This window comes from Artibeus jamaicensis, unplaced genomic scaffold (assembly GCF_021234435.1).
Source record: "Artibeus jamaicensis isolate MK-2021 breed Jamaican fruit bat unplaced genomic scaffold, CSHL_Jam_final contig_335, whole genome shotgun sequence".
Classification (NCBI taxonomy): domain Eukaryota; kingdom Metazoa; phylum Chordata; class Mammalia; order Chiroptera; family Phyllostomidae; genus Artibeus; species Artibeus jamaicensis.
The window spans coordinates 3,708,845-3,735,667 of NW_026521800.1; the positions used below are offsets into that span (position 1 = coordinate 3,708,845).

Genomic DNA, 26,823 nt, shown 5'->3' on the forward strand with positions numbered 1-26,823 from the left:
GGCAGGAGTATTTTACTAATCATTTGTGTATTGATAGGGCCTAAGCTGTGCTTGCTGGCAAAACGGTTACAGTGCGACTTTGTGACTCTTCAGGGTGCAGCTGTGCTTTTATGTTAGAGCGTTCCCCACAGTGAGGATTTAAGGAAGCCCTGCCCTCTAGGCTGCAAAGCCAGCCGTTAGTAGGATGGAAAATTGCTAGGAAGGCTTGTGTGCATGTTTTCCTGACAAATATTAAGAAAGGAAGAAGAATGAGTAGGAGAGGAGAGAAATAAGTTGAAGAGTTGGCAGAAGAGAATGGCATTTACGTTGATATAATACCTGGGTCCTTTTACCTTTAATCTTTTCTAAACAGTCCACAAAATAGATCTTCCCTCATATTAAAAGTAAGCAACTGATATCAACTGATAAGTGATAAAGCTGAATTTAAACCCAGATCTGTTTGACTACAAAATCCATGTGTTTTCCAACTGGTATGACTTTGGATTCTAGCCCAAAGTAAAATTCATAATTAGGAAAGTGTTACTACATTCAGCCATGGTAACTCTGAAGGGGGACATGAGTTTAAAACAAAATTTAAGGGAATCCATCCCAGTGGGATGTCTCTCAGCTAAAGTCCCATCTATGATTATGTTTTGTGTTCATGTCGACCCTTATTTTAGAGTGATTAAACCAGGAGCACTGGGTCAACTTGATTAAATTGCATTATTAGCACATCAGAGTATTTAGTTCATTTGTTTTGGTGGTGATTGTTTTTGGTTTCACATTTTTCTATTAATGTCAGGTTTGACTACAGATGTCATAGATTAAGTTAAAAAAGGAAAATCCACTATAACATTAAGGGAAAATACTAAAGGATGCTATATAAGCAAAAAGTTATTGTTCTAATATGTCTAATTCCAGTTATTAGCTGATTGGCCTTTTTATTACAGTAATGCTTCAATTACTGAGATCAGCTCCTTCAGTTAATCAGGATTGCCTATTATTTTGAGCTGTATCTGGAGAAGAAGAAGCCAAACTCAAAAACAAGGCCCCCACAGCACCATCCCAATTTCACTCTGGAGAAACCAACTTTTCATTGTGGAAAAAGTAATGCCTTGCCTTTGAACTTTGTGGAGTGCTTTTGTATGTGTTAATGACCTCGTTTAATTCTGTTTTTGTGGGAAGGGGTGGATTTGTGTGTGTGTGTGTGGGGGGGGGAAATAGGCACATGCTGTGATCCTCAGGTCTTCCTGTAGTTAAGGTTCTTTCAACTAGAAGACACTGTTTCCTTCTTACCTTCCTTTCTCAGTGGTCACTACCATTGACATTCTACAGACAGCTCAGTCATTAAGGAATGATGTATTATAGTATATTTATTAAAGCAGAAAACTGCTTCATGTTTTAAAAGCTGAATTAAAAGTGTGTTCAAATTTTATGTGATCTTCAGCTGACTAGCATATCAGATTACCCCAAATGCCTCCTGTAATGATAGTGAGGTCTGCTGGGGTGAGTGGGCCTTGGGAATCATGTGCAGCCCCCCCCCCGTGGCCAAGTGAGGCATTGCAGGTCCAGCCTGCCAGGACCTTTGCCTCCCGTCATTCAACCAGCCAGGCTCTGTCTGTGGTGCGTAATCATGTTATGGCTCTGACAGGTGAATACATTCAGATCATGTCACCTTGCCCACACATTGGCATTTATAATTGGACTGTTTCCTTGGAAAATTTTCAAAAAGCGTTAACTAGGCCAAATCCATGGCTTAGACTGTTTTTGTTCTGCTGATTTTTCTCAGAATTTCCAAAATATAAAGAATTGCAGTAGATCAAAAATAAGCAAATATGTACAAATTAGGGCCAGAAAGGCTTCTTAGATTCCCTAATCTCACTGCCATAGAAGACTAAAATAGCATTCCTAAATGCTTCTTTTTTGTGTAAGACAGGGGTGGCAACATCATGTTCACTTTATACTTTTGGGACATTTTATATTTGGCTGAAGGCAATTGGGGGAAAATAGAAGCGATTTTGGAATCTTTAATACTCTCTGTAGAATCACGTTATTTAACTCCCTCTACCACCCATGGGATGTTTCAGCACTTGTGATCTTCCCAACGTTGCTAGCGGTTGTAGGCAATAACTGACATCTTTATGTAAGTTGCACATTGTCAACATACACAGTGGAGGAGTTCTTTATTGTTGCTGGTGCTGTAAGAGGTGTCCTTTCATGTAGACAAACACTGTCTATGACTGAACGCTAATCACAGCCAGCCTCCACGGGAAGTGCTCCCACTGGCTGGGTTGTAGTCACACAGAGCCAGAGGACGCCTCACCCTGGGCTGGGGTCCCGCAGCCCTGCTCCAAAGGCTTGTTCTTAGGGCACACAAGGAAGCCGCTGCTCATGATCTTCAGAACCACGGCACAGACAACTGTCAGGGCCTACCTGGGTCAGAGGTCATTTGTAGATGTGTTAATATTATTTTAAAAAAGGAAAGGGCCATCATGATCTGTGGAAAAGACCCTTTTAATGAACTGAGGATTTCATTTTGTAAAAACATTAACATATGAAATTGACAAGATGGTCTTCTCAGATTTCAGAGAGGGGTATTCCATGTCCATGTACAACAGCTAGAAGACATAAGAGTGTGAATAATTAGAGGGAGAAACATCATTTGTAACGACAAAGTGGCTTGTCAGACTTGGCTGCAGAAGAAAATGAGGGAAAGAATAGGACCAGCTGTGACCCAGAACTTATGTAGGCGTGTGTGTGTGTGTATTTAGTGACTATGTGTTACTCTTGTGTGTATGTGTGTGCATGCATGCACCTGTATACATGTGTGATCTCTAATCTGGGTGTCTTCTAGAGTCTGAGATGTTACCGAAGTAGCTCTTCTATAGCAATAGGGTGATCAACTTGTCCTGATTTGTCCAGGACTCTCCAGTTTTAGTGCTAAAAGGCCTGAGTCCTGGGAAATCCCTCACTTTGTACAAACCAGCAGGAATAGTTGCTGTACATCTTGTTTAGAGATTCATCTTTAAGGTCTGCTGATGAAAATGATCCAGATGAACTTCAGACCTAGGGTGACTGCACACCTATGTCATTGTCTGTCTCATTGCTCACAGTTACCTGGCCAGAATTCCCAGGTAAATTCATGTGTTAATGCTTTAGAGATTGCATGCCTAACAACAGTATTTTTCACATCAGGTGTAGAGATTTAGCAGTTCTTTAAATTTGAATTTGGCAAACAAACAAATAAGTAGGAAGAGAAAGAAGTGAAAAAGGGACAGTAGATGAGAAAAAGGGAGGAAAAGAAGGGCCAGAGAAGGACTTAGGTCCTTAGGCCCTGTTGAGAGGGTCTTGGGAATATCACATCAAAATGAACCTGACCATGGGAGCGAAACAAGAATCTGTTCCAGAAATACTCCTTAGTTGTGTTTTTTTCTAATTATAATATTCTTCCACAACTCAGCATATAACCCTAGCTGTTGTTTTTCCATCTTCCAGCTGGAGTTGAGGTAATAATGTGATTTTCAAACAGAAACAGAAGTTGCATTTTTTTCAGTAGCAGAGCTACCATTAATTAGACTACAGAGAGTAATATTTTTACCAGATGGAAAATAGGCATTTCTTTTTTTGTAAGACTTTATTTATTTTTTAGAGAGAGGGGAAGGGAGGGAGAAAGAGAGGGAGAAAAACACCAATGTGTAAGAGAAACATCGATCAGTTGTGTCTTGCACACCCCCAACTGGGGACCTGCCTGCAACCCAGGTATGTGCCCTGACCAGGAATAGAACCTGTGACCTTTAGGTTTGCACACCAGTGCTCGTCCACTGAGCCACACCAGCCAGGATAGAAATAGGCATTTCAACTATGTTTCTAGTTAACTGAGAGCATTGAGCACCTTCTTTGAGAAATAAAGTTAAAAATTGGTGAAATCGGGGACATCTGTGGTTTGCTTAAGTGATGTACTTTTTAATTTTTTATTTTAAGTAGTGTATTTTTATTATAAAAGAATATATTTCTTATGCGTAATTTATAAAATAGAGATAGGCAGAAATAAGGAAGTGGAAAGTATCCATATTCCTTTCATCATCTCAGCTAACTAGAATGTGGTTGTATATCTTTTCAGTCTTCTAAAAGTTACATATGTAATTTTAATATATGTTTGTACATACAAATGGCTCATCCTGCACACATAGTTTTATAAAGAGATGCCTTTTAAAGTTTTGTTATTTAAAAACATTATTTTAAATTGAGATATAATTGACATACAGTATTACATTAATGTCAAATGCACAGCATGATAATTTGATATTTGTATATACTGCAGAATGATCACCACAGTTGACCTACGTAACATTCATCACCACACATAGTTACAGTTTCTCTTTCTTGGGATGAGAACTTTTAAGATCTATGCTCTTAGCAACTTCCAAACATATAATGTGGATTTTTTCTTTTTCCACCCCATTAAATTTTATTTTAAAAAAGATTGTTTTGGGTGCTGCAACACTCGCTGACACAGGACTAAAGCTCTTACCTGCAGATGGTAAATTCAAACCCAGGTGGGTTTTCAGAGGGTGTGGAAGCTCAGAAACTCTCAGAAAAGTGTCTCGTTTGGGTCCGAGGACTTTGCAATGACTGACAGCTTTGGCTGTCTTTGCTCTATGTGGTCCCTTCTGCTTTCCCTGCCATGAGAAGCTGTATCTAGGAACTTTTCTGGCTCTGCGGTTGCTTGTGGCCTGGTCACTGTGACAGTTGGTAGCACCTGAATTTTTTTAAGGAAATCAGCACCTGCTGATTCTTTGTCTCTAATTACCCCCAGACCTTTGTCCCATTGGACATAGTCCTGCCTGCTGTGGGATGTTTCTCCAGGGGTCTTTCTCCCAGAGCAAGGAATGTTTAGCTCAACATCCGTGAGCTAAATAGGACAGCCAGGCTTTCTGAACTCCCTGCTTTGCTCCGCCATACATGTCTGGCTGTTGGAGCCACGGTCTGTGAGGTTTGGACCCTGTGCCCTAACTTCCCCAGCCCCCACCTGAGGGCCGTCTTCTGGTCTGAGTGGGAGAACTGAAGGCTGGGTCTAGGGTTCTTGCATTGTGCCCATCGAGACTGTGAGCCTTGGGTAAACTCTGCTGCCACCTGTGTGCTTCTCAGACCTTCCCCAGCTGGCTACCTGCAGGCACCGTGGTTTAATGATTACTGCTTGGGTTTTGGAGTCAAGTTCCAGTTCTGACCTAGTCAATCATGTGGCCTTGAGCAGGGTACTTTCCTCTTTTTTGAGTCTGTTTCCCCAAACATGCAATGGCTATAGTAATGGTGACTACCACGTGCAGGCAGTATGAAGATTAAGTAAGGTAGTATGTGTACATCACTCTGCAAGCTATCTGGCCCAGCCAGTGTTCAACATATTCTTATTTAAGCAGGTTGTTCTCTACTTTCTGAGAATATTCTATAGTAGGTGTACTGAAGAGGAATCTGGAAAGGGACTGGTTGTTTGGGATCTGAGGATCCTCTGCAGGTCCTGAGGAGGTAGAGTTACTGGGAAGGAGATTTAACCTAAAAAAGGGCTTAAAGTTATCGATTTCAGCACTCCACACTCCCTTCGCCCTGTACCACCAAGGTCTGATTGCACCTTTTCCTGACTGTGGAAAGGACTCTTTAACAGGTCCTGACACTGGATGTGGGGCAGTCTGCAGAGACAGGTGGGCTGCTTTGTGAAGTGTTTACTGGGCGTGTCAATTAGGGCCCCTGTTATCTTCTAACACGTGCAGCCCAGGACCTGCAGCCTGGTCGCACAGCAGGCCACAAGGCCTGGAGCTCTGCTGGGTCCTGGCCTATTTCTGTGGGGTTGATTTCCATCCTGGGGGCTTGTGTGGAGACACCCTCCTCCCCTCCCTCAGGCCCACCCCATTCTGAGGTCACAGGTTCACCCCTCCTCCTTCTCCCTGTGCTATCAGCCCCTGGGCACTCCTTTTTTTCACCACTTTTAGATTCTCCCTCCTAATTGTTGCCACTCCTCTGGGAGTAGCCAAACAAAATGAAGTGAAATGGGACAAATTACCAAAGGACTGGTGTGACTTTCAAAAGCCGAGTTCCAGAAGTCATCAGTGCCAGCATTCAGAAAGTTTTTGATGTGCTGGAATCTTAAACCACCAGCTCCTCCAGGCCATTTAGTTCTGGAAGCCTCAGCCGCCCTCAGCACTGCAGCGGGATCAGTGCTGGGATTGTGAAGCTGCTTCCTGCTTCCCGCTTCCTCCTTTGTTCTGCTTTGATTCATTTTCACATTTCTGAGTGTGGAATCTGCATATGATTGCAGGCCTGCTCAGCATGCTCTAGGACATTTCATACTTTAAGCCTTTCTGTTTTATGTTCTCCCTAATTTTCTTTTCTCACAGAAAAAAATTTAAGTTTCAGGTACCACCATGATGTGTCGCCACGTGTTTCCCTGCAGATGGGCACCTCACTGGTAGGAAGTGATGCTGATTGAGTTCTTGACTCTGCCCTGTTCCCAGGCAGGCAGGCTAAAAGAAATGTGTAATACCCTTCTTTCACTTACAGTATTGCACTTTAACCTTTTCAAAATGCTTCCCATATATCATCTTATTTAGTCACTGAACAGCTCCATGAGGCAGAGGAATTATTATTACCTCCCTAAAGCCAAAGAAGAAAATAAGATCGAGGTGGCTACTCACTCATTCAAAGGAATTATTGACCTTCCACCATGTGCTGTGCACAGCTCCAGGCACACAGGATATAAACTTGTTGCACAGATGGAACATACATTCTAGAGAAGGAGGCAGACAACAAATTAATTAATTCAGTATAACGTCAGGTGGTGACAAATGCAGATGTCAATGAAACGCATTTCAAGGGGACAGAAAGTGATCCCTTGTGCTGCTAGTTAGGTGGTCAGGGAAGGCTTCCCGAGGCATTTGAGCAGGCTGATAGGAGAAGTGAGAGAGTGAGCTTCATGGCTCTCAGAGTCAGATTGTCTCTGCTGAGGAAGCAGCGAGTGCGAAGTTCCTGTGGCCAGAAGGTGCTTGGAGGGTTCACAGAATCACCCTACTGAAAAACTTATTCAGCGGCATGATGTGAGGTCAGAGAGCAAGCCAGGGAGTGAATCAGGCCTTTGTGTATCAGCCTAAGGATTTTGAGTTATATTCAGAATTTTTTTCTGCTCTGAGAGGGCATGAAAGAGTTATATACTGGAGGTGACATCATCTGACTTATATTTTAAAGAATCATCGTGGCCACTGTTGTAGAGAAGAAGCTGTAGGGGCAAAGCAGAATCAGAAACACATGAGGTGGCTACTGCAGTAGTTCAGATAGCAGGTGGTGGCTGTGGAGATGGGGAGTGGACCGTCTGCTCGATATTGCAGACAGAGCAGGCAGGATTTGCTGGCATCACGGAGGTGGGTGTGAAAGGGAGGAGTCAAGAAGGACTCTAAGCTCAGAGGAAGAATTCAAGAAATGCTATAACAACAATGTTATCCTTAGCTAAAGGCTGGTCCCAGTTGCCTGATTGACTGGATCTCCCGATGCTCTTTCCAGAACCCTTTGAGCAAGAGTCAGGGAGTAACAGTCGCCTTCTCCCTGTGGCCCTGGGAGTCTCCTGACAAGTGATGTAGCTGCTACAGGACTCCCTCCTGCCTCAGTCAAACCCAGGATATTTTATCCTTCGTGACTGGTAAACAAGAGAGGAGAGAAGTTAGTAAATTTTTGTTTTGTAGTCATTTAATTTATTTCCAGGATGTGGAAGTGGGGGAGGAGCCTTAACCTGAATACCCAATTAAACAGCAAGACACCATTTAGTGTACTTATCTTTAACAGCTCATTAGTAACCTTTAAAATTATTTCACATGCAAATGTGAGCCATATAGAAGATGATCTGATAGTCCCAAAGGTTTGCTAGCCTGTCTTGTAGGTAATAGGTGTTCAGTATTCATTGAATTCAGGGATTTTCCTCAGTTGAGCATTGAGCACTGGCTTCTTCTGAAGCATGTATGTTTCAGTCTCACCAGTGTTGGTGATTAGAGTCACACCTTACTTTTAGGTGGGGTTAGTGTTGGTATTTCTAGTACTTTGCCAATGAAGAAACTGAGATGGGAAAAGGTGGAAAGTAGAGGTGCTCACCTACATGACACTGTTAGCTCCTTATCAGTGGGGCTGGGACATGTAGGAGAGTCTTCCAGATGGATCCCGGGCATTTGGTCTTGGGACCCACACCTTTGTTGCACCATTGAGAATGTGTGAACTTTAACCTCCAGTCCTGCCTTCTATGTTCTTTTGCTGGACTTTGTTGGTATTGTCAGTTGACAGTAAGATCTGGCCAAATCTGGCAACTGGTGACTTTTAAAATTTAAGTGGTTTTAGGAGATAAAGTGTTTTCCCAGACACTGCTTCTAGCCATGTGGGTAGCACAGGCTCCACCTGCCATAATCCAGTGGCCTCCCTACCAGACAACTCTCTGCCGTTTTCTTTTTCCCTCTCAGCATTCTGTTTGCGTCGGGCTCACAAAAAAGAAAAGCTGTTCTCTACTCTTGTATAGCTCACGCACTCCGCAGTGATGGTTCACGGTCCCCTTCCCATCTTGGCTCTGCCTGGTCATGGTCTCGAGTCGGGAGCAGGACTGAGGAGGATCTCAGAGGTGGAGTTTACTGCTGTGAGTTGAGACTACATCAGAGTGGCTGCGGATCCTTCTGGACTACTCGGGGAGGCTGGGGGCCGCCTGGTAGGGGCTGTGCTGTATGATATGTTGATCTCTCTCTATTTCCAAGTCATGTTGCATGGACTTCCTTCTTGGTTCAAAAGGGCTAGAAGACAACAGTTTCTTTTTCTCTTAAGTAGCAGGTCACTTCCAGCTAAGTGAAATCCTTTCTGTCCTAGCGTTCACATTCACTTTCACTTTCACTTGTTCTCCTTACTCTCCCTTGATGCATTTATCTCAGGAGTGGCTTTCTAATGTTCAGGATGCTGCAGAATTCAGGAGGCTAGAATGATCCCACACCTGGAGGGGCCTATGGAAGTGCCTTTTGTCAGCCTGGGTTTGAAACACCTGAGGGCTAGTTATTATATTCATGGTTTATTTCACACCGGGCTCCATATTGCCAACTTCTGGGCATTTGAAGGCTATAAAAAGGATTAAAATTCAGACCATTAATTGCACTGATTGCTAATTGCGTTAGTGGAAGGTTTTGTGGGAAAGGCACTAATGATCAAAGGTTGTTTGAATAATTACCCCTGATTTTTCTCATTTCTACTCTCCTTTTGACTTGCTTTGTCTGATTATTGCCAATACTAGACAGAAGGAGAAAAGTCAAGGCCTGATGTGGATGAACCAAGATATGGAGTACGATTGTACCAAACATGCAGAGGCCATACAGTTACCTGTGTTGAGAATACAGTGACAGATGGGACAGTTGCCCATTCAGGGGGAACTAGATGTGTCTCCTTGAGGCCACACGGTCCATTCCTTTGCTAATACTGTGCTTCCTGACTTGTGTGGATGTTCCCTGGGATCGCAGGCAGCCTCCTTTCACTTCCTCCCACCTGTCTCTTCTTGTTCTGGGAAACACGACTTTTGTTAATTTCAGTGCTTCCATGAGGCTGAAATATGGGTCCCAGTGGATCACAGCCCTGTGTCAATCTTGAAAGCAAGGGCCAATGTCCTTGGTGACTTCCCATCAACTTTACAACTCTCCTTGCTTCTTTCCCAAGCCCGTTTTTGCCAAGCCTATTTGCTGGCCTCATCAATGTGTGATTTCAGATTCTGAAAGAACCAAGATCTTGTGACTTGGCAGGGAGAGCCATCTGCCCTGGGGACTCACCCACCCTGTGGACCTGCTGTGCTTCAGGGAAAACAAAATGTTAAGTGAGCAGTTTAGCTTGGACTTAATCTGGAGACAAATCGGTAACTTTACACTGAGATACTCTTTTCATTGTGTTCTCAGGAAAATGAAGTGAATCACTGGAGCAAGGAATGTACTCTCTGGTGCTACACCAATAATAAAGTCTAATGTTTTGAATTAGAAGAGTGAGAGAGAGTAACTGAGGAACCTCTGGCTGGTCACTTTGTTGCTCCTCGTCTCTCTCCCTTCCTTCCCTCAGATATATGCTTGGGTAAGAATTTTCTTCTCCGGCCTGGTTTTTCCTGAACTCAATCCTGCAGTGAAATGATAAGGCCATGTTTGACAAGGAAATTACTGCAGAGCAACAAATCCAAGACTATTATCCCACTGAAGGCTCCAGGAAGTAGAGATGAGTTGTGAGAGCGTAAGGTTCCAGCTTACGCTCAAGAAAAACCCAAATGTGCTTTTCTTGCCACATTTGATAATTAGTAAGTCAGAACCAAATGAAAAATTCAAGTAAGTACATACCACAAATCTGTCACCCTTGGGTATTTCCCTGCTTATTTCTGTCTTTTTCACTTTATACAATGCATCACCATCATCCTCTAGGACCACTAGTGCCCCAAAGTGCCTTGATAGACTGGAGTCCAGTTTAGTCATCTGAATAAAACTGCCTAGGAAATTACCTTGTTAATGTAAGCTTATTCGGTTAGCTCAGATGTTAAGTGATTTGTTTGTTTATTTGTTTATTCATTCAATTTTGGGGACAGGGAGATGGGAATGATAAGGCAGTATGTTTCCCATTCTTTTAAGTTTCTTGTTAGGTTTTTGGTATTTGTTGTTATTCCTTTCTGTTTTTCAATTTATACATTCAAATGCTTAATTTTTATGAGTGTTGCTGTTGTTTAACTTAGGAAGCACTGTGTGTAAGGACTTCAAATCAGACAGATCTAAATATACCTCATACTTGTGTAGCCATTGCTCAAAAGAGACTTCAAGGGCTGTCGCACCAGAAAAGGGGAGATATTCTCAGAGAACAGTCCTGAGACAAGCATGTTGTGGTGCTTGTGCAAGGACGTGGTGACCCCAGTGTTGCCTGTTAAAGGAAAGGACTGGCCCTCTTCTATGTCTGTGTGTTCATGGCACACGGCTGTGCCGTGAGATGGTCTCGCCCCTCATGGTGGTGTTTTCCATTCTCCTGTTCAAACCACTGGGCACAAGCTCAAGTCCCACCCACACCTGCACAGTCAGGATCCCATCCTGGGTTAGCACTGCAGGTCTTGGTCTGACCAAGAAAGGTTAAAATGTCTCTTGTTGATGCTAGGCCAGCCAGTCACAGCTTGAAAAGCATGGCTCGATCATTCACTCATTCAGCAAACCAATACAGTGCCTTACTATGTGCCAGGTACTGTTTTAGGCACTTGTGACACGTAAGGGAACAAGATGAATCTCCTGCCCTGGCAGAGAGCACATGTGAGGGCGGATTCGGACACCAGCAGCAACATGCCCGTGTTTGCTTTTTCTGTGGCCACTAGCGTGTTGTTGAGGCAGAAGGGAGGGCCATGTGTAGGTGGCCCTGAGTATGGGTGCGTGCTGGCCCCCACTCCCCTGCGGTCAGGCCACCCTGGACCAGTCACGTGGAGGAAAGGGTGGAAGGGATCATGAGAAAGAACCCTCCCCATGTCCCTACGCTTGGCACGTTTGTCTCAGTGCAGTGAATAATAACAGGTCATCTGATGCAGTGTAACTCGATGGGAATATGAAACCCTGGTAACCCTGGGAACTGAAGCAAGGAACTGGCCTGTCAGTTACTTTTCACTTTTAAAACTTGAATGTTTCATTAAACCAAATAGCTCCATTGTCATGGTCAAAAGTCTACTGTGGAGAAAGGCAGGATTTAGTGTTTTTAAATTTAAGCTGCCACCCAATGAGAGAAACTGTTGCCTAATGTAGTTCAATTCTCAATTATTTAAGGACTGATTTTTCATTTTGTGGATTTTTTCATGCTTTTGCTCTCACTTTTTATGTGTCTTTGCAGAAGTTTTGTGGAAGCAGTAGAATTTACTGGCCAGGTAAGGGTGTATATAAAGGAAAACCCTACTGGAAGTGATCTTGATAAGTCATACTGTTAATAAAAGAATGCATCGCCTGGAACTCGGTCGCTCTGCTGGGTGGTCACAGAGCATTTGGGTGCACAGGATCTTGTGTGCTTCTCACCCTAGCCTGTAGGTACATGCTCCTACACCACATGTTTATAGAGCGCGGTCATCAAATCAGTAAACACAGACAAAATAACTCACAACCAATGGGTTATTGACATCACATTCTGCTATGTGATGAAATAATATTACCTTTGTTTCCATGTTTTATGGCCACCCTGCGGATGCTTTAAGAAACTGGAAACAGCTAAGTAACTTGACAGGGCTGAAGAGAGACATTACTGCAGCATGGCCTCGCGTCTTCAGCCTGTGGGTCCCGCGTTCTTTCCTGCACGATAGACTCCTGACTTTCAAAAAAAGGAAACAATAACCATTTGATTAGGGTTCCTCTCTTTTCAATGTTCTTAGGACTTCTTCTGGTAAGACGCTGTCTCTCACTGGTGCTTCATTTCCATTCTCCGAGGTGTCCTTTCCTTCTGACTTTTGGCCTACAGCATCTGTCTACTTCTCCTTCTAGTGGTCTCTTCTGCAACTCCTCTGGATTAACCTTGTTTATAATGAGACTCAGCAAATGTTTATTGCAAACCTACTCTGTGCCAGAGACTGCCCTGGGCACATTCACTCCACACTCATTCATTCTCCAGCCTCTTTCTGCTCAGATGTCTTGCATGGCCTGGCCCTGAGGAAGGTGCTTAACTAATTGTCCTTGTGTTTAGGATAGGCTATGATTAAACTCGGATGGATAATTATCAACTCCTCCCACATTAACTGGGGAATCAATGGCTGGGGAGAGAGAAAAAAGAAGAAAAGAGAATGAAAGAGATATACAGGGTCTGTCAAAAGTAAGTTTACAGTTGTATGTGTAAGTTTATTCTTGTATTATTGTTCATTAATTATTCCATTACTTTCCATACAAACAACTGTAAACCTACTTTTGCCCCACCTTCTATACACAAACAAATTTAAAGCAGGCATTTGAATACATATACGTGCATGTTGCTGGGACCATTCATAATATCCAAAAGGTAGAAACAATCTAAATGTGTGCCAGTGGATGAATGGATTAAAAGAATATAATTTATACATAAAATGGAATATTATACAGCTATAAAAATGTACTAATACATGCTAACACTATTGATGAACCTTGAAAACATTATGCTGAGTGAAAGAAGGAAGTTACAGAGGATTATATGATTCCATTTATGTGAAATATCCACAGTGTACAAATACATAGAGACAGAACATGGATCGGTGGCTTATAGGACCTGGGAAGAGGAGAGAATGGGGAGCTATTGCTTAATGAGTATGGGGTTTTCTTCTGGGGTGATGTAAATACTTTGCAACCAGGTAGAGGTGGTGCTTTTACAATATTGTATATGTACTAAACGCCATTAAATGTTTGACTTTGAAACAGTTAATTTTAATATGTAAATTTTACTTCACCTTAAAAAAATAAAAGAGAAGGAGTCAGAGGTCTGTTTCTCTAAATTAAGACTGTGATTTAAAAATCCATTCCATCTTTCTTGTGCGTGATAACCTTGTGAAATGGCTTGCGTATAATTGAAGTAATTTCAGTGGATTAATTTCTTTCCTTTGCTTTTAAATTTTAACATGCTTGGAGCTTGCATCCTGAACTCAAAGTGCAAAGCCCTATGCAAATTGGTATCCTGGGCCAATAGTACTGCTGCTTCAAAATTTGGGTCAGTAAAAAGCCTCTATCTTGTGGGGGAGGGAAGGAAATGTCATTTAAAGTTTAAGCGATTATATAAGTAAGACAAAAACTGAAGTCCTGGGAAGTGTGGTTGGAAAAACAGCAATTTAATATCTACCAAGAGTATCATTCAAGGCCACAAAGGTAAGCGACGAGGCTGGCAGGCCACTGGGGAACAGATTGGAGGCTCTACTCAGGCAAGTTTTAAGGTCAGGTTTGTGGCTGTGCTGCTAGCTGCAGCATGAAGAAGCAGAGGCCGAGAGGCAAAGCGAGAGGCGGCAAGACAAGGCTCTGCACAAGGGCCCTGATCATGGAGGTGCGGGACCGGGCAGGCTAGGGAAATTTTGAGAACAGTGTTTTGGAATAGAACTTTCTCTAACGATGGAAGTTTACGGTGATGTATCTATATGAATGTATAGTAACCCACCAGTCCAATGGGGCTACCAAATACTTGTAATGTGGTTAGTGTGACTGAGGAACAAAATTTTTAGTATTTAATCAATTTACATTTAAATCATTGAATGTGGCTACTGGCTGTTGTGTTGGGCAGTACAGGTCTAGAAGGTAAAATTAACAGGAGTTGGTGGTTAATTTTCCAGTTTGGAGTGACCAGATGGACAGAGATATAGGTACAGGGACAAGTTAGTTAAGGGGGAGGTGGCAAGTCTGATTTTGTGCATGTTGGCTTCAAGAACACAGCAGCATCTGGGTAAAGACGTATACCCAGCAATAAGAGAAACACATCCTTTAGGGGAGAGCAATGAACTAAAGATGGAATTGTGAAAGGCTGACACATAAAAGTAATAGTTGAAACATAAAAGTGAGTGGCATAAGGAAGCCTCTTAACTGCTTTTGGCCTCAGATTCCTACTGATATGATAGCAATACTGTTTGCTTTGCCTATCTTCTGGGACTATTCTAAGAAACAGATGAGATAATGCGTTTGAAAATGTTTATAAACTCTTCAATCATTAGGCAGGTTTTATTATATCTTTAAGAGTTGAGAGGAATATGCCCCAAATGTTATTTTCTAAACAGACAAGATACAATAAAGTCTTCAAATTCTAGAAGGATTGTCCACTAGATAATCTGTAAGGCCCTCCTGCTAGGATATGACAAGATCCAGGATAAACAAGAGCAAATACGTCTACAGCATGAATGTCAGGGACTCAGACATCTTTGAGCACTTGCTGGAGTGTGTTGCTGTGAGCAAACAAACATGAAGCCTGCTTTCTGTGAGTTCAAATACTAACGCTGCTGCAGACCATGAGACAGGCGCGGGGTCCAGGAGCGTGGGAGAGCTGCTGCAGAGGTTCCCGGCTGAAGCCAGGGCCCCCAGAGGGAGACAGGCGGTTCCAGGTTGGTCGTGTTTCTCACGAAAGCAAATGTACAATTTTTGTGGGCTGAAAAAAGCAACACCAGTTTAAACATCCAAGGTTATTTTCTATCACAAATTGCCTAAAAAAATCTCTAAACCCATAAGGAAATAAACCACCGAAATGAAAGTCATCAGAGGGACAGGATGGCAGCACAGACTGGGTTCCCCAAGGATGGAACATATTAGGAAACAAACGCCAAGCTGGAGAGAAGATGTAAGACAACTATACAGGAAATAAACAAAGATTAAAGAATAGTATAACGTATTAGGGTAATGTAGGACAATGGACAATCGAACGTGACCGAGCAGACTACACAGCAACAACAACAAATAGAGCTGTTAGCATTTTTAAAAAGTCACTAAAATGACAAATTAATTCGTGGCTCTTTAAATATATGTACATTTATTTGGCCGAAGAGGGAATTGGTGAACTTGTTGATACAATGAAAGAAATTTTCCAGCCAAGAGACAAGGAGATCAAGGATTAAAAAAAAAAAGGTAGACCTGGCTGGTGTGGCTCAGTGGATTGAGCATGGGCCTGCAAACCAAAGGGTTGCTGGTTCCATTCCCAGCCAGGACACATGCCTGCGTTGTGGGCCGGGTCCCCAGTAGGGGGCATGCAAGGGGCAACCACACATTGATGTTTCTCTCCCTCTCTTTCTCCCTTCGCCTCTCTCTAAAAGTAAATGAATGAAATCTTTTTTAAAAAGCAGTTAAGAGACACAGAAATTAGAATGGGAAAGTGTAATACCCACCTAATTGTCATTCTTAAAGGAGACACTAAAGAGAATGGAGAAGAGACCCTAACTGATGAGCTCATGACTGAGAATTTTACAGAACTGATGAGAGGTAGGAATCCACAGGTTCGTGAAGTACCGTGTGATCTGAGCAGACTGGACAAAAAAGAAACACACAGTCAGGTATATTGCAATGATCTCCAGCACACCAAGGACAAGGGCGTAATAAAAGCAACACAGGAAACAAGGTCATCTAAAAAGAAGTGTTTATCTGATATAGTGAATACAGACTGAAATGTATTCTCTCCGTTACTGAGGATATTCTGCCCATTATGCTAGAACTAGAGTGTGGGGGAGACTTTATTTTTCTCTTTGAGCCATCCTATCTTTGAGTTTTGACTGAAGATGATAAACTTTTTCTTAATTATGAAAAAATGCATGTTGTATAAATTGATTTGTACTATATGTGGCCTGACTGCTTCATTATAATGGGCCTTTTAAATAGGCACGAATATAATTATTTGTTGTTAATGGAACTCTATCTGGGCTGCAGTTTTTCAATTTGTTTTTCCACATTTATTTATTTATTTATTGTTAAATGTACATGAGATTTATTTGTGTTACTTGAATAAATTCCAAATACATAAATTCACATTTGAGAAAACAATCTTCGCTCTACCGCAGCATTCTGATTAGTGGTCCAGGAACTTTGATCAGCCAACCATCACCACAGCCTTGGGAATCATGGCTCTGGTTTCCCCACATAGAACAATTTTCCTACCTTGAGGGCTGAAGCTGGGGCACTGTATGAGGTCTCCCTAGCCACAGGAGGGCAGAAGTCATGAACATCAAATTTTTGAAATTTTCAAAACTGCACCTGTGTTGTCCATGACCAAAGACTAATTGAAAGGGGCATATTAAAGCCAATGAAAACATGTATGGTAAATGACCATTTAAAATAACTTTTTAAAAAAGATCCTGAATAGCAACAGTAACCTTGAGAAAGAACAAAATTGGAGGGATCATGCTACTTAATATCAAACTGTACTACAAGGCCATAGTGATCAAAACAGCCTGGTACTGCTATAAAAAGACCCATAGATCAATGGAACAGAACAGAGAGCCCAGAAATAAGTCCATGCCTTTGTAGTCAATTAATATTTGACAGAGGAAGCAGGCACATACAATGAGCTAAAAAAAGTTTATCCAGTAAATGGTGATGGGAAAATTGGACAGATATGCACAGAAAAATGAAACGAGACCACCTTCTTACACCACACACAAGAATAAATTCAAACGGGATTAAAGACTTAAATGTTAGATTCAAAACCATATGAATGTTAGATTCAAAACCATAAAAATCCCAGAAGTAAACATAAGCAGTAAAATCTTGGGCATTGCTCATAGCAATATTTTTTCTGGTGTATCTCCTCAGGCAAGGGAAAAATAAACAAATGCGACTACATCAAACTAAAAATTTTTTGCGCAGCAGAGGAGTCCACCAACAAAATGAAAAAGCAACCCACTGAATGGGAGAACATACTTGCCAATATATTTGATAAGGGGTTAATATCCAAAGTTTATAAAAAACTTACTAAACTCAACACCAAAAAACCAAATAATCCAATTGAAAAACAAGCAAAGAACCTGAATAGACACGTTTCCAAAGAGGACATACAGACGGCCAATAGACATGAAAAGACGTTCAATGTCACTAATCATTAGAGATGCAAATTAAAACCACAATGAGATATCATCTCACACCTGTCAGAATGGCTATTTCAATAAATCAACAAACAACAAGAGCTACTGAGGATGTGGAGAAAAGGGAACACTTCTGCACTGCTGGTGGGAGTGCAGATTGGTACAGCCACTGTGGAAGGCAGTATGGAAATATCTCAAAAAATTAAAAATGGAACTGCCTTTTGACCCAGGGATCCCACTTCTGGGAATATCTCCAAAGGAGCCCAAAACACTCATTTGAAAGAATATAAACACCCTAAGGTCACTGCAGTGTTACTTACAATAATCAAGATTTGGAAGCAGCCTTGGTGTTCTTCAGTAAATGAGTGTATAAAATAGCTATAGGATGTTTATAGAATGGAATACTATGTGGCAATAAAAAAGAAAAGTTTATTATTTCTGACAGCATGGATGGACCTGGAGAGCATTATGCTAAGTAAAATAATCCAGTCAGAGAAAGACAAATACCATATGATTTCACTCACATGTGGAATCTAATGAACAAACTGACAATAAGCAAGATGGAGACAGACTTATAGAGAACAAGCTGACTGCTCTCAAATCTGGTGCTTGAAGGGTGGAGGGATTGAGCAAAAAGAAAAAGGACTCATGAACATGGACGACAATGTGTTGACTGTGGTCAGGAAGGAAGGGAGGTGGAGGTGGAAGAAGGTATTAAGGGGATAAATGGTAATGGAAAAAATACAATAAAAATAAACTATTAAAAAATAATAAAGTTACTTTTGGTTATAAGGCTTGAAAGAGGTACTTCATCATTATTGCTAAAATACCTGGCTCACTTATATGTGGAATCTAATGAACAAAATAAACTGACAAACAAAACCGGAGGCATGGATACATGGAACAGACTGACAGATCTCAGAGGGAACTGGGATGGTGGTGGGACTGGAAGAGATTAGCCAAGGAACATGTATGTTTATATCATAGCCCATGGACATAGATGACAATGTGGTGAAGGCCAGAGGGAAGCGCAGGGGCTAGGCTGGGGGGTGGTAAATCGGGGGATATCTATAATAGTGTCAACAATAAAAAACTAATTTAAAAAAAGAAAGAGAAATGACACGTTTATTGATTTAACTACCTAGGCATATTCTCTCATGTTGGCTGAGGTCTACTGACTTATTTCCATTGTAAGAAGCCTTTGAGCTTCTTCCCAGCCTAAGTGCTGTTAACACATGCATTTGGGTGTGAAAGTGGTTCTAAAATGCGTTTTTAAAAGCTTTTTAAAAAGGACTTGATTAACCCTTATTAAAAATGATAATATGTAGGCATGTATTGTTGGCATGTAGGCTCTTTATAATATATGTACTAGGGCTAGCCTCAAAAAACCATTTGGAATAAAAGGATAGGCCCAAGAAGTACTTTTTTTGTAGTGACAGAATAGTTCTGTATCTGGATTGGGTGGTGGTTATAGGAATCTATACATGTTATAAAATGTCATGGACTTATATACATGCATGTCATAAAGGCATGTAAAAATGATGAAAGCGTACTACACTGTGCAGTCTAAAGTTTAATGCCAGCCTGACCAGTGTGGTTGGGCTTCGCCCCACAGAGCAGGAGTATCACCAGTGACTGGGACACATGCCTGGGTTGCGGGTTCAGGGCGCAGGCGAGGGGTGCCCGATCAATGTTTCTCCCTCACATTGATGTTTCTCTCCATTTCTTCCTGCCTTCCGTCCCCTTCTCTAAAAATAAATAAAATCTTTTAAAAATGTATTTAAAGTATAATGCCAATGTCAATTTCCTGCTTTTGCTATTCTTCAGTTATGTGAGGTGTTACATGGGCTCTCTGTTTGTTTGTTTTTTTTAAATCTATCCTACTATTTTTGCAACTACTTCTGGGTCTGTAATTATTTTAAATGAAAAGTAAAATTTAGGGGAAAAAAGTCACTTGGAGCATGGCAACCAGGAAAGTAGATTCTTCTTGATATCTGTGATTCTCATAGAACATTAATACAAATATTTTAAAATATTTGGTGAATGCTGGAGGGTAAAGTCTGTCATCTCACTGTGGTTAAAAAGTGAGGTGGACAATTGAGTTCAGTACCTGTATAAATATTTAAGGTTGCATGCTTGCAACATAGAAGTCAGTAGGCTGCCATTGTTCCAGCCCTTGGGAAATGAGCCAGACTGTGCTTGTTGCCTCAAATTAAATAAACTCGTGCCGTGGCATGAAAACTTGTTTATAGTAATCAATGGAGTGGTAATTTGAAAAGTTTCAAGTTTTTAAGCTTGGATGTATAAGTAAAAACATGAAGCATTTGGCAAATGTAGAATTTGAATGAACTATCAAGTAAGTCCAGGTAGTAAATAATAAATATGTGACTACTCTTAAATGTATTAGAGATTATTCTATTGTTTTCTTCCTTCTCTTCTTTTTCTTTTCTCTTTTATATTTGCAGTTGAAATAGATGGTATCTTAATTTTTTTCTAAACAACTTTAACTGAAATAATGCAGACTTTTGGGGCTGATATTCAAAATATGCCCCTTAAAATATCTATATTGCAACCTCTTAAGCTGTAGTGAGGTTAAAGAAGAAAATGACCTCCACTAGGATGAATCAAGAGAAAACGAATTCACAAATAAATGGTATTAGAATAAAGAATCATAGATAGAGCAAATATTTTAAAATGGAATACTCTGAAAAAACTTACGGTGATAAATTTGAAAAATTTAACCCAAATTGCTAAACCTCTAGAAGAAGCATGCTGACTGAAAAACAACTAGATAGCTTGAATATCTTTATATGTTTTTAAAAAATGAGTAATTAAAAATATTCACCAAAGGAACTTATTCCAAAAGCAAGTATAACTTAAAACCAAATAGCACTGTATGAGATTAGACCATCACCAGTGACACTTATAAACACTAACACAAAAATGCCAAACCATAAATTCAAAAGGTAGCAAGCAGAACAAATGATATGATACCTTAAGGTCAATGTTGTGGACTGTGGTTTGTGTCCCCCCCCATAATTCATAGTGTTGGAACTTTAATCCCCAATGAGATAGTATCAGGAGATGGGGTCTTTGGGAGGTGATTAGGTCTAGATGACGTAATGAGGATGAAGCCCAAGATGGAATCAAAAGAGACTAGAGCAGGGGTGTCAGACTCATTTTCACTGGGAGCCACATCAGCCTTGCAGTTGCTTTCAAAGGGCCAAATGTAATTTTAGGTATAATGTAACTACTCCTTAACTAGGGGCAAGGGGCTTGGTGCTGCTGCAGGGTACAAACAAGATGCCAGGCCAGATATAACAAGGTGGAGAGACGGATTTGGCCCTTGGGCCTTGTGTTTGCCACCTGTGGACTAGAGCTCATGTTCCAAGGAAGGCCATGTAAGAATGTAGCAAGGAAGAGGGCTCTCAACAAGAACTTTATCATGCTGGCACCCTGAGCTCACAGGACTTCTGGCCTCCAGAACTGTGAGAAATAAATGTTTGTTGTTTAAGGCACCCAGTCTGTGGTATTTTGGTTATAGCATCCTGAACTCACTGAGACAATCAAGGAGGCAGTCAGTTAAGTTTTCTCATGAGATTCAACAATTTGCAATGTGTCTCTTTCTTTAATATTATTTAATCTTTTAAATTTGATTATTTTGAGTATTAGAGATAGTGAAGAATTATGTTGACAAATATCATGCATTGTGATCATGTAATAAAATGTCCATTTTAATTAGTTTTTTTATTGTGGCAAAATATGCATAACAAAATTTACCACTTTAACAATTTTTAAATGTGTAATTTCTATAGCATTACATGTATTCACATGGTTGTAAAACAGTAACTACTCTCCATTTCCAGAATGTTTTCCATCTCCCCAAATTGAAACTCTGTATTCAGTCAACAAGTACTCCCCATTTCCTTCCTCCAGCCCCTGATAATCGCCGTTCTACATTCTGTCTCTGTGGCTTATTTCACTCAGCATAATGTCTTCAAGGTATATCCATGTTGTAGCATGTGTCAGGATTTCCTTCTTCTTTAAGTCTGAATCTTATTCCATGGTATGTATATGCCATATGTCATTTATTCATTCATCTGTCAATGGATGTGTGGGTTACCTCCACCTTTTGGTTTTGTAAATAATGCTAGTTTGAACATGGATATAAAATATCTGTTTGAGTCCCTACATTTACTTTTTGAGGGTTAATACCCAGAAGTGGAATTGCTGAATCATATGATAATTCTGTTTAATTTTGTGAAGACTCTCCACACTGTTTTTCACAGCAGCTGCACCATTTTTCATTCCCACCAACAATACACTTTTTTCACATCCTTGCCAGCACTCCATGTTTTTCATAGAGCTATATGAGGCATAGTAGCATTACTAGTCACCCATTGCCTGCAGGGTGGCCATTTCACTTGTAGAAGCCCAGCTCCCCACCAGCTGACAGGTAGTATGGTTGTCTGCCTGTGCTGCCTTCACTCTTAGCTGTGACCATGCCTATAGTCTCCACATAAAACTTCCATCATCTGAACATTGACTTTAAGGGAAAAAAGAAAAATGAAACACTCTATGATTTAGTGATACATGCATATATAGTAAAGGGTAGAAGAGAAATAAGAAAATGTGCATATAAGGCAAGGGAATGTTAGACACTGTTCCTGATGCTAGGTACCATGTGGGCGGGGCAGGGGGCTGGTATCAGAGAGGAATACCATGGTATTGATCACGTTCCAGTTTTAAGTTGGGTGCTGGTTTTCTCCGTGCTTTGTTACCTTCATAAATTACATATATTCTTTTGTACATATTATATAATTTACATTTTAAATCTTTATTCCTTAGTATTGTGGCTGTACATGTTGGCTAAAGGTGTGGACCTGGTCTGAAATTTCAAATAGTATAGTCTGGGGCAGGAAAAAAAAAAAAGAATAGAGAAAGTTTTATAAAACTAAATTTATTCAATTTCAAGGATTGTATATGTTCTTTAATTATGACCTTTTTTTATTTGGTGTTAGAAGGACCTTTAGAAATCAAATCATAGAGTTAAAGGAACACAGTTTGTTGTCTTGTTTTATTGTACTTACAAATGGCAAACGGAAAAAGTAGGTGACCTTGTGCAAGGTTATTGCCATTAAAAATATTTTCACTAGTCCTTGAAATGAAAAATTCTAAAAATTATTGCCTCAGAGAACACAGCACTATATCTGGTAGCCAATACCAAGGCCGATGATACTCAAAATGGTGATTTCATTTGCTGCCCTTTTCACAGAATGTATCTCTAATTTAAAGAGCTAGTTTAGCAGAAGTATTAATCAGCCCTATCTACAGACTCATGAATACATTTGAATTACTCAGTATTAACATACTCTATCTATGCTCAGAGAAGCCAGATTCTCAAATATCAGCTAATGATAACTACAATGGACAATTATGGAGCACTTACTCTACCACTGAGTATTTTGTATAGATTGTGGTATTTAATCTTCAGAAATGTTATTATTCCCATTTAACTTATAACTGGAAATTTGACTAATATCTTGCTCAGCATCATATAAGTAAGAAGAAAGGGAGCTGGAATCCAAAACCAGTTTGGCAGTTTCACACTTCTGCAACACATTTAAGTGTCTACCACACGTGGCATCACTTGAAAAGCCCAATGCTAGGGGCTGCAAAATACATACTGAGTGCCGAATTCAGAACCCAACCCTCTGGCATATTTGAACTTTCTGAAACTTAAGGAGAATCACACAGCTTAAATGGGAAATGCTAAGCTCATTGGAAATATTACTGTTTCACCATCGTGGTTTCCAAGTGCATGTGTAGGCAGTGACCTAATTGTGCTTATTTTTTGTTAATGAGACATTAGCAAAACACATTGTGTAGGTTCAATTGGAGGAAAAGATTGGGAAAGAAAGGAGTTCCAAGCAAACTCCAGTGACTTTGCTTGGTAGCTGTGGTGTCATGCGAACAGCAGTGTCATGGGGACAGTGAGGAAGGCGGTTTAGCTTCCAGAAAGAAGGCATGAGGAGAGTAGAGGCACCAGTAGAACAGAGTAAAGGATTTTGGTAAAAGAACTTAAAAGCAAGTGGGTAGCAATCGGCAACACATGAGATTCCTCAGAGAAGGATAAAGAGAAAGCAGAAGAAAGTTCAGAGTACTTCAAGATAATGCTGTCAGGGTAGAGGAGAAATGAGAAAACACACATATAAGGCAATGTGTACTAATTCACATTGTAATAAAATGAAGGCTTTCAAATAGTCTTTTTTATCATTTCTAGATTCTTTATCTCTCTTCACACCTATCTGTGAGCATTTGCTATGTTTCTTTCTTATCCGTACCTTTTGCCTCCCAGCATTTCAAAATATTTACCCTTAAGAATTTCATGCAATTTCCCCGCTCCCTAACAAGGTCAAACTTCCCTTTCCTCTTCATCTCCCTCCGTTATTCTCTCCTGTTCTCCCTCCTCTTCTTGTGTTAGTTGCTTATTAATATATAACAAGTCACCCAAAATGAAGTCACTTAAAGTATTATTATCTCTCACAGTCTTGTGAAAGGACAGTTCAACTGGGCAGGTCTCTCGCTAGGCGTCGCATGCAATTGTAGTGAGAGGTGGCTGGGCTGTGAGTCATCCGAAGGTTCCACTGGATTGGACGTCTAAAATGGCATCTTTGTAACACGTCTGCTGTGCCAGCTGAGACGGCTGGCGATTGACGGGACTCTTCCCTTCCTCCCTCCTTCCTCTTCATCCCTGTGCCTCTCCATGCACCACACAGCCTCTCCACACCATTAGCTTGGGCTTCCTCACAGCATGGAAGTTCCGCACAGTTGGACTTCTTAGTCCAACTACTCTAAAGACTGTAGACATCTTTCCCCACACAAGCATTCCAAGAAACATAAGCGGAAGGAAGTTTAAAACTTATGATCTCGCCTAGATAGTCACTCTGCATCACCGCTGCTGCATTTTGTTGGTCCAAAGAAGGTCACGGGGCCAGCCCAGAACCACACTAGCGGAGTAGGGGAGGGAGACCACCCAGGGGTGTGGATACAGGAAGGTACGGGTTATTGGGGTTGGTCCACCTCTCCAAAGACTAATGATCACATTTCTTATTTATAGACATCTCTGCTCCTTTTAACTGAAATAGCTTGTTACTATCTTACAGCTTGCTTCACATTTACATATTTTCTTTCTAATTGTTAGGAGCAATTGAAAAACTTCTTTGAGGAGTTCTTAAGCATTCTCTCAAGCAAATCTTAAAAAATATATTTTCATTTAGAGATATTAAAATTTAAGCACCCAAAAGGCCTTATAGAAAAGCTTTGTGACTATTTTGTAGAAAGTCTCTTTGGGAAATCAGATTTGATTCGCTTTAAACACCAATGATAACATATCAAACTTAAAAGGCAGATCAGTTTTAGGGGAAAGTGATACACCATCATGTGTGGGTGGCCTTGGGTGAACTCCCTAACAATATTTCTTTTCATGCTTAGCCACTAATTAGAAAACCTGCTCTCTTGTTGGGACTGAAGCATGGTTTACTTTCTGGTTAGATCTTTTTTTACTTATATTCAAGCTCTTACATAAGCCAAAACTTGTCCTTTTGTAACCCTCCAAATTAAAAAAAAAAGTGAGAGAAATAACTTGAATCTAAAAGATTTGTTGCATAGTCACATGGCAATTTCAGAAATTCTTTATGTAAAGCCACACACCTATAGGTGGCTTAACTTTCCCCAGCTTCTGCAAATGTCATTGAGGTCTTAGGTTCTTGTAAAGAACTATTGGCTTTTTTTTTTTCCTTAAAGAATCTTAATCCCCAAAGCTTTTCTCTGGCGATTACGAAGAGCAACACATGTTGACAAAAATGGGCAGTTGGAGATGGCAAATAATTTGACTTTTTTTTTCACCCACAAGCCCTGGGAAAACTTTGCCATAAAGGATTAATTTGCTTATGAGATTTCACTGCAGTTGCTTTTAAGAAAAAAAACTAACAGGGACAGCAGGGCAGAAGCATTTCTGAAGCCTGAGGAACAGCGTGGAGGGTTGATGGTGGGAAGCACTCTTTTCTCTACAACGATTATGAGTTAAGCTTGTGAGGTTTATATGTCTCTCATACAGACTCTGTAGACATCTGATAGCTGACTAAAAAATGTTAATCAGTACTTGTAGTTTTTCATGATTTGTCTTCTCTTCGAGCAGGGAAAAGATTTCATTAAAAAAAAACACAGCTTTTGTACTCAATCCTTTCCTAGTTTTAAGAAAAGCATAAAAAAATAGCAGGATGCCCCATTATTGATTTGCTTCCACATCTCCATTTTCATACTTGGGGTCTATGCACAGATTAAATGGAGACTCCAGCAGCTTCACAGCACTATAGGCCCCTCTGTTTTGCCACCCTCACCCCGGTCCTTCAGACATCAGGTCCCACCAGTGGGGGCTGGGGGCGGGCAGTGAACTTTAGTTAGGGCAACTTATCTATGAAGCTTTACCCTCAACCCTTTAACAGTAAATTCCACTAAACAGCAGCAGATACAGTTTGAAGGCACTTGGAGCTTCAGGCCCAGGCAAAATGCACTGCTCATTGCCTTCCCTCCAGCACGATGCCTACCAGGTGGGCTCAAGGCTACCCTTGGTCACATCCACTGCCGATTGGGTGAGATGAACTGACCTGAGGGGAGGGGGCAAAGCAGCAGGGAGGAAATGGGGCTGGGGGAGGATAGAGACCAGACATAGTCTTAGTCACCGTTTTCTTAATTCTTACAACTCCCCTTTGAAGCCACACTGTTCCCATTTTTTGCAGATCAGGAAACCCGAAGCAAAGAATTTAAATAACTTGTGTTCATGCAGTTTAGTTAATCTAGAGTACTTAAGGTATTTAAATGGAATAAAATCTAAGAATTTTATTTAATCCTTGGGTAAAATAAAGGATTTTAATCTCAGCCTGCTTGACAGCCTCGCCAATTTTCTTTCCACCACCCCAATCCCTCTAATAAACCATTGGTAACCTGTAATCCACTTATGAATTAAGTTGAGAGACTTTCTTTTGAGGTGAGCCTGTGGCACTTAGTCAAGTAACAATAGTTGTCACTCTCTCTTGTTTAATCTTATAGTGGAGTACGACAAGGAGTTCTCCCCTCGCCAGCGACACCACAAAGAGTTCAAGTTCAACTTATCCCAGATTCCTGAGGGTGAGGCGGTGACGGCTGCAGAATTCCGAATCTACAAGGACTGTGTTGTGGGGAGTTTTAAAAACCAAACTTTTCTTATCAGCATTTATCAAGTCTTACAGGAGCATCAGCACAGGTATGAA

At 40.9% G+C, this 26,823-nt stretch overlaps 1 protein-coding gene across 1 annotated transcript in view; it reads left to right on the top strand.

The window, feature by feature from the left end:
- BMP6 (bone morphogenetic protein 6) overlaps positions 1-26,823 on the top strand; it is a 187,230-nt gene that overhangs the window by 117,923 nt on the left and 42,484 nt on the right. Inside the window, exon 2 of the mRNA XM_037141748.2 lies at positions 26,624-26,816. Coding sequence (XP_036997643.2) covers positions 26,624-26,816 — 193 coding nt within the window. The remainder of the gene's footprint in view (positions 1-26,623; positions 26,817-26,823) is intronic.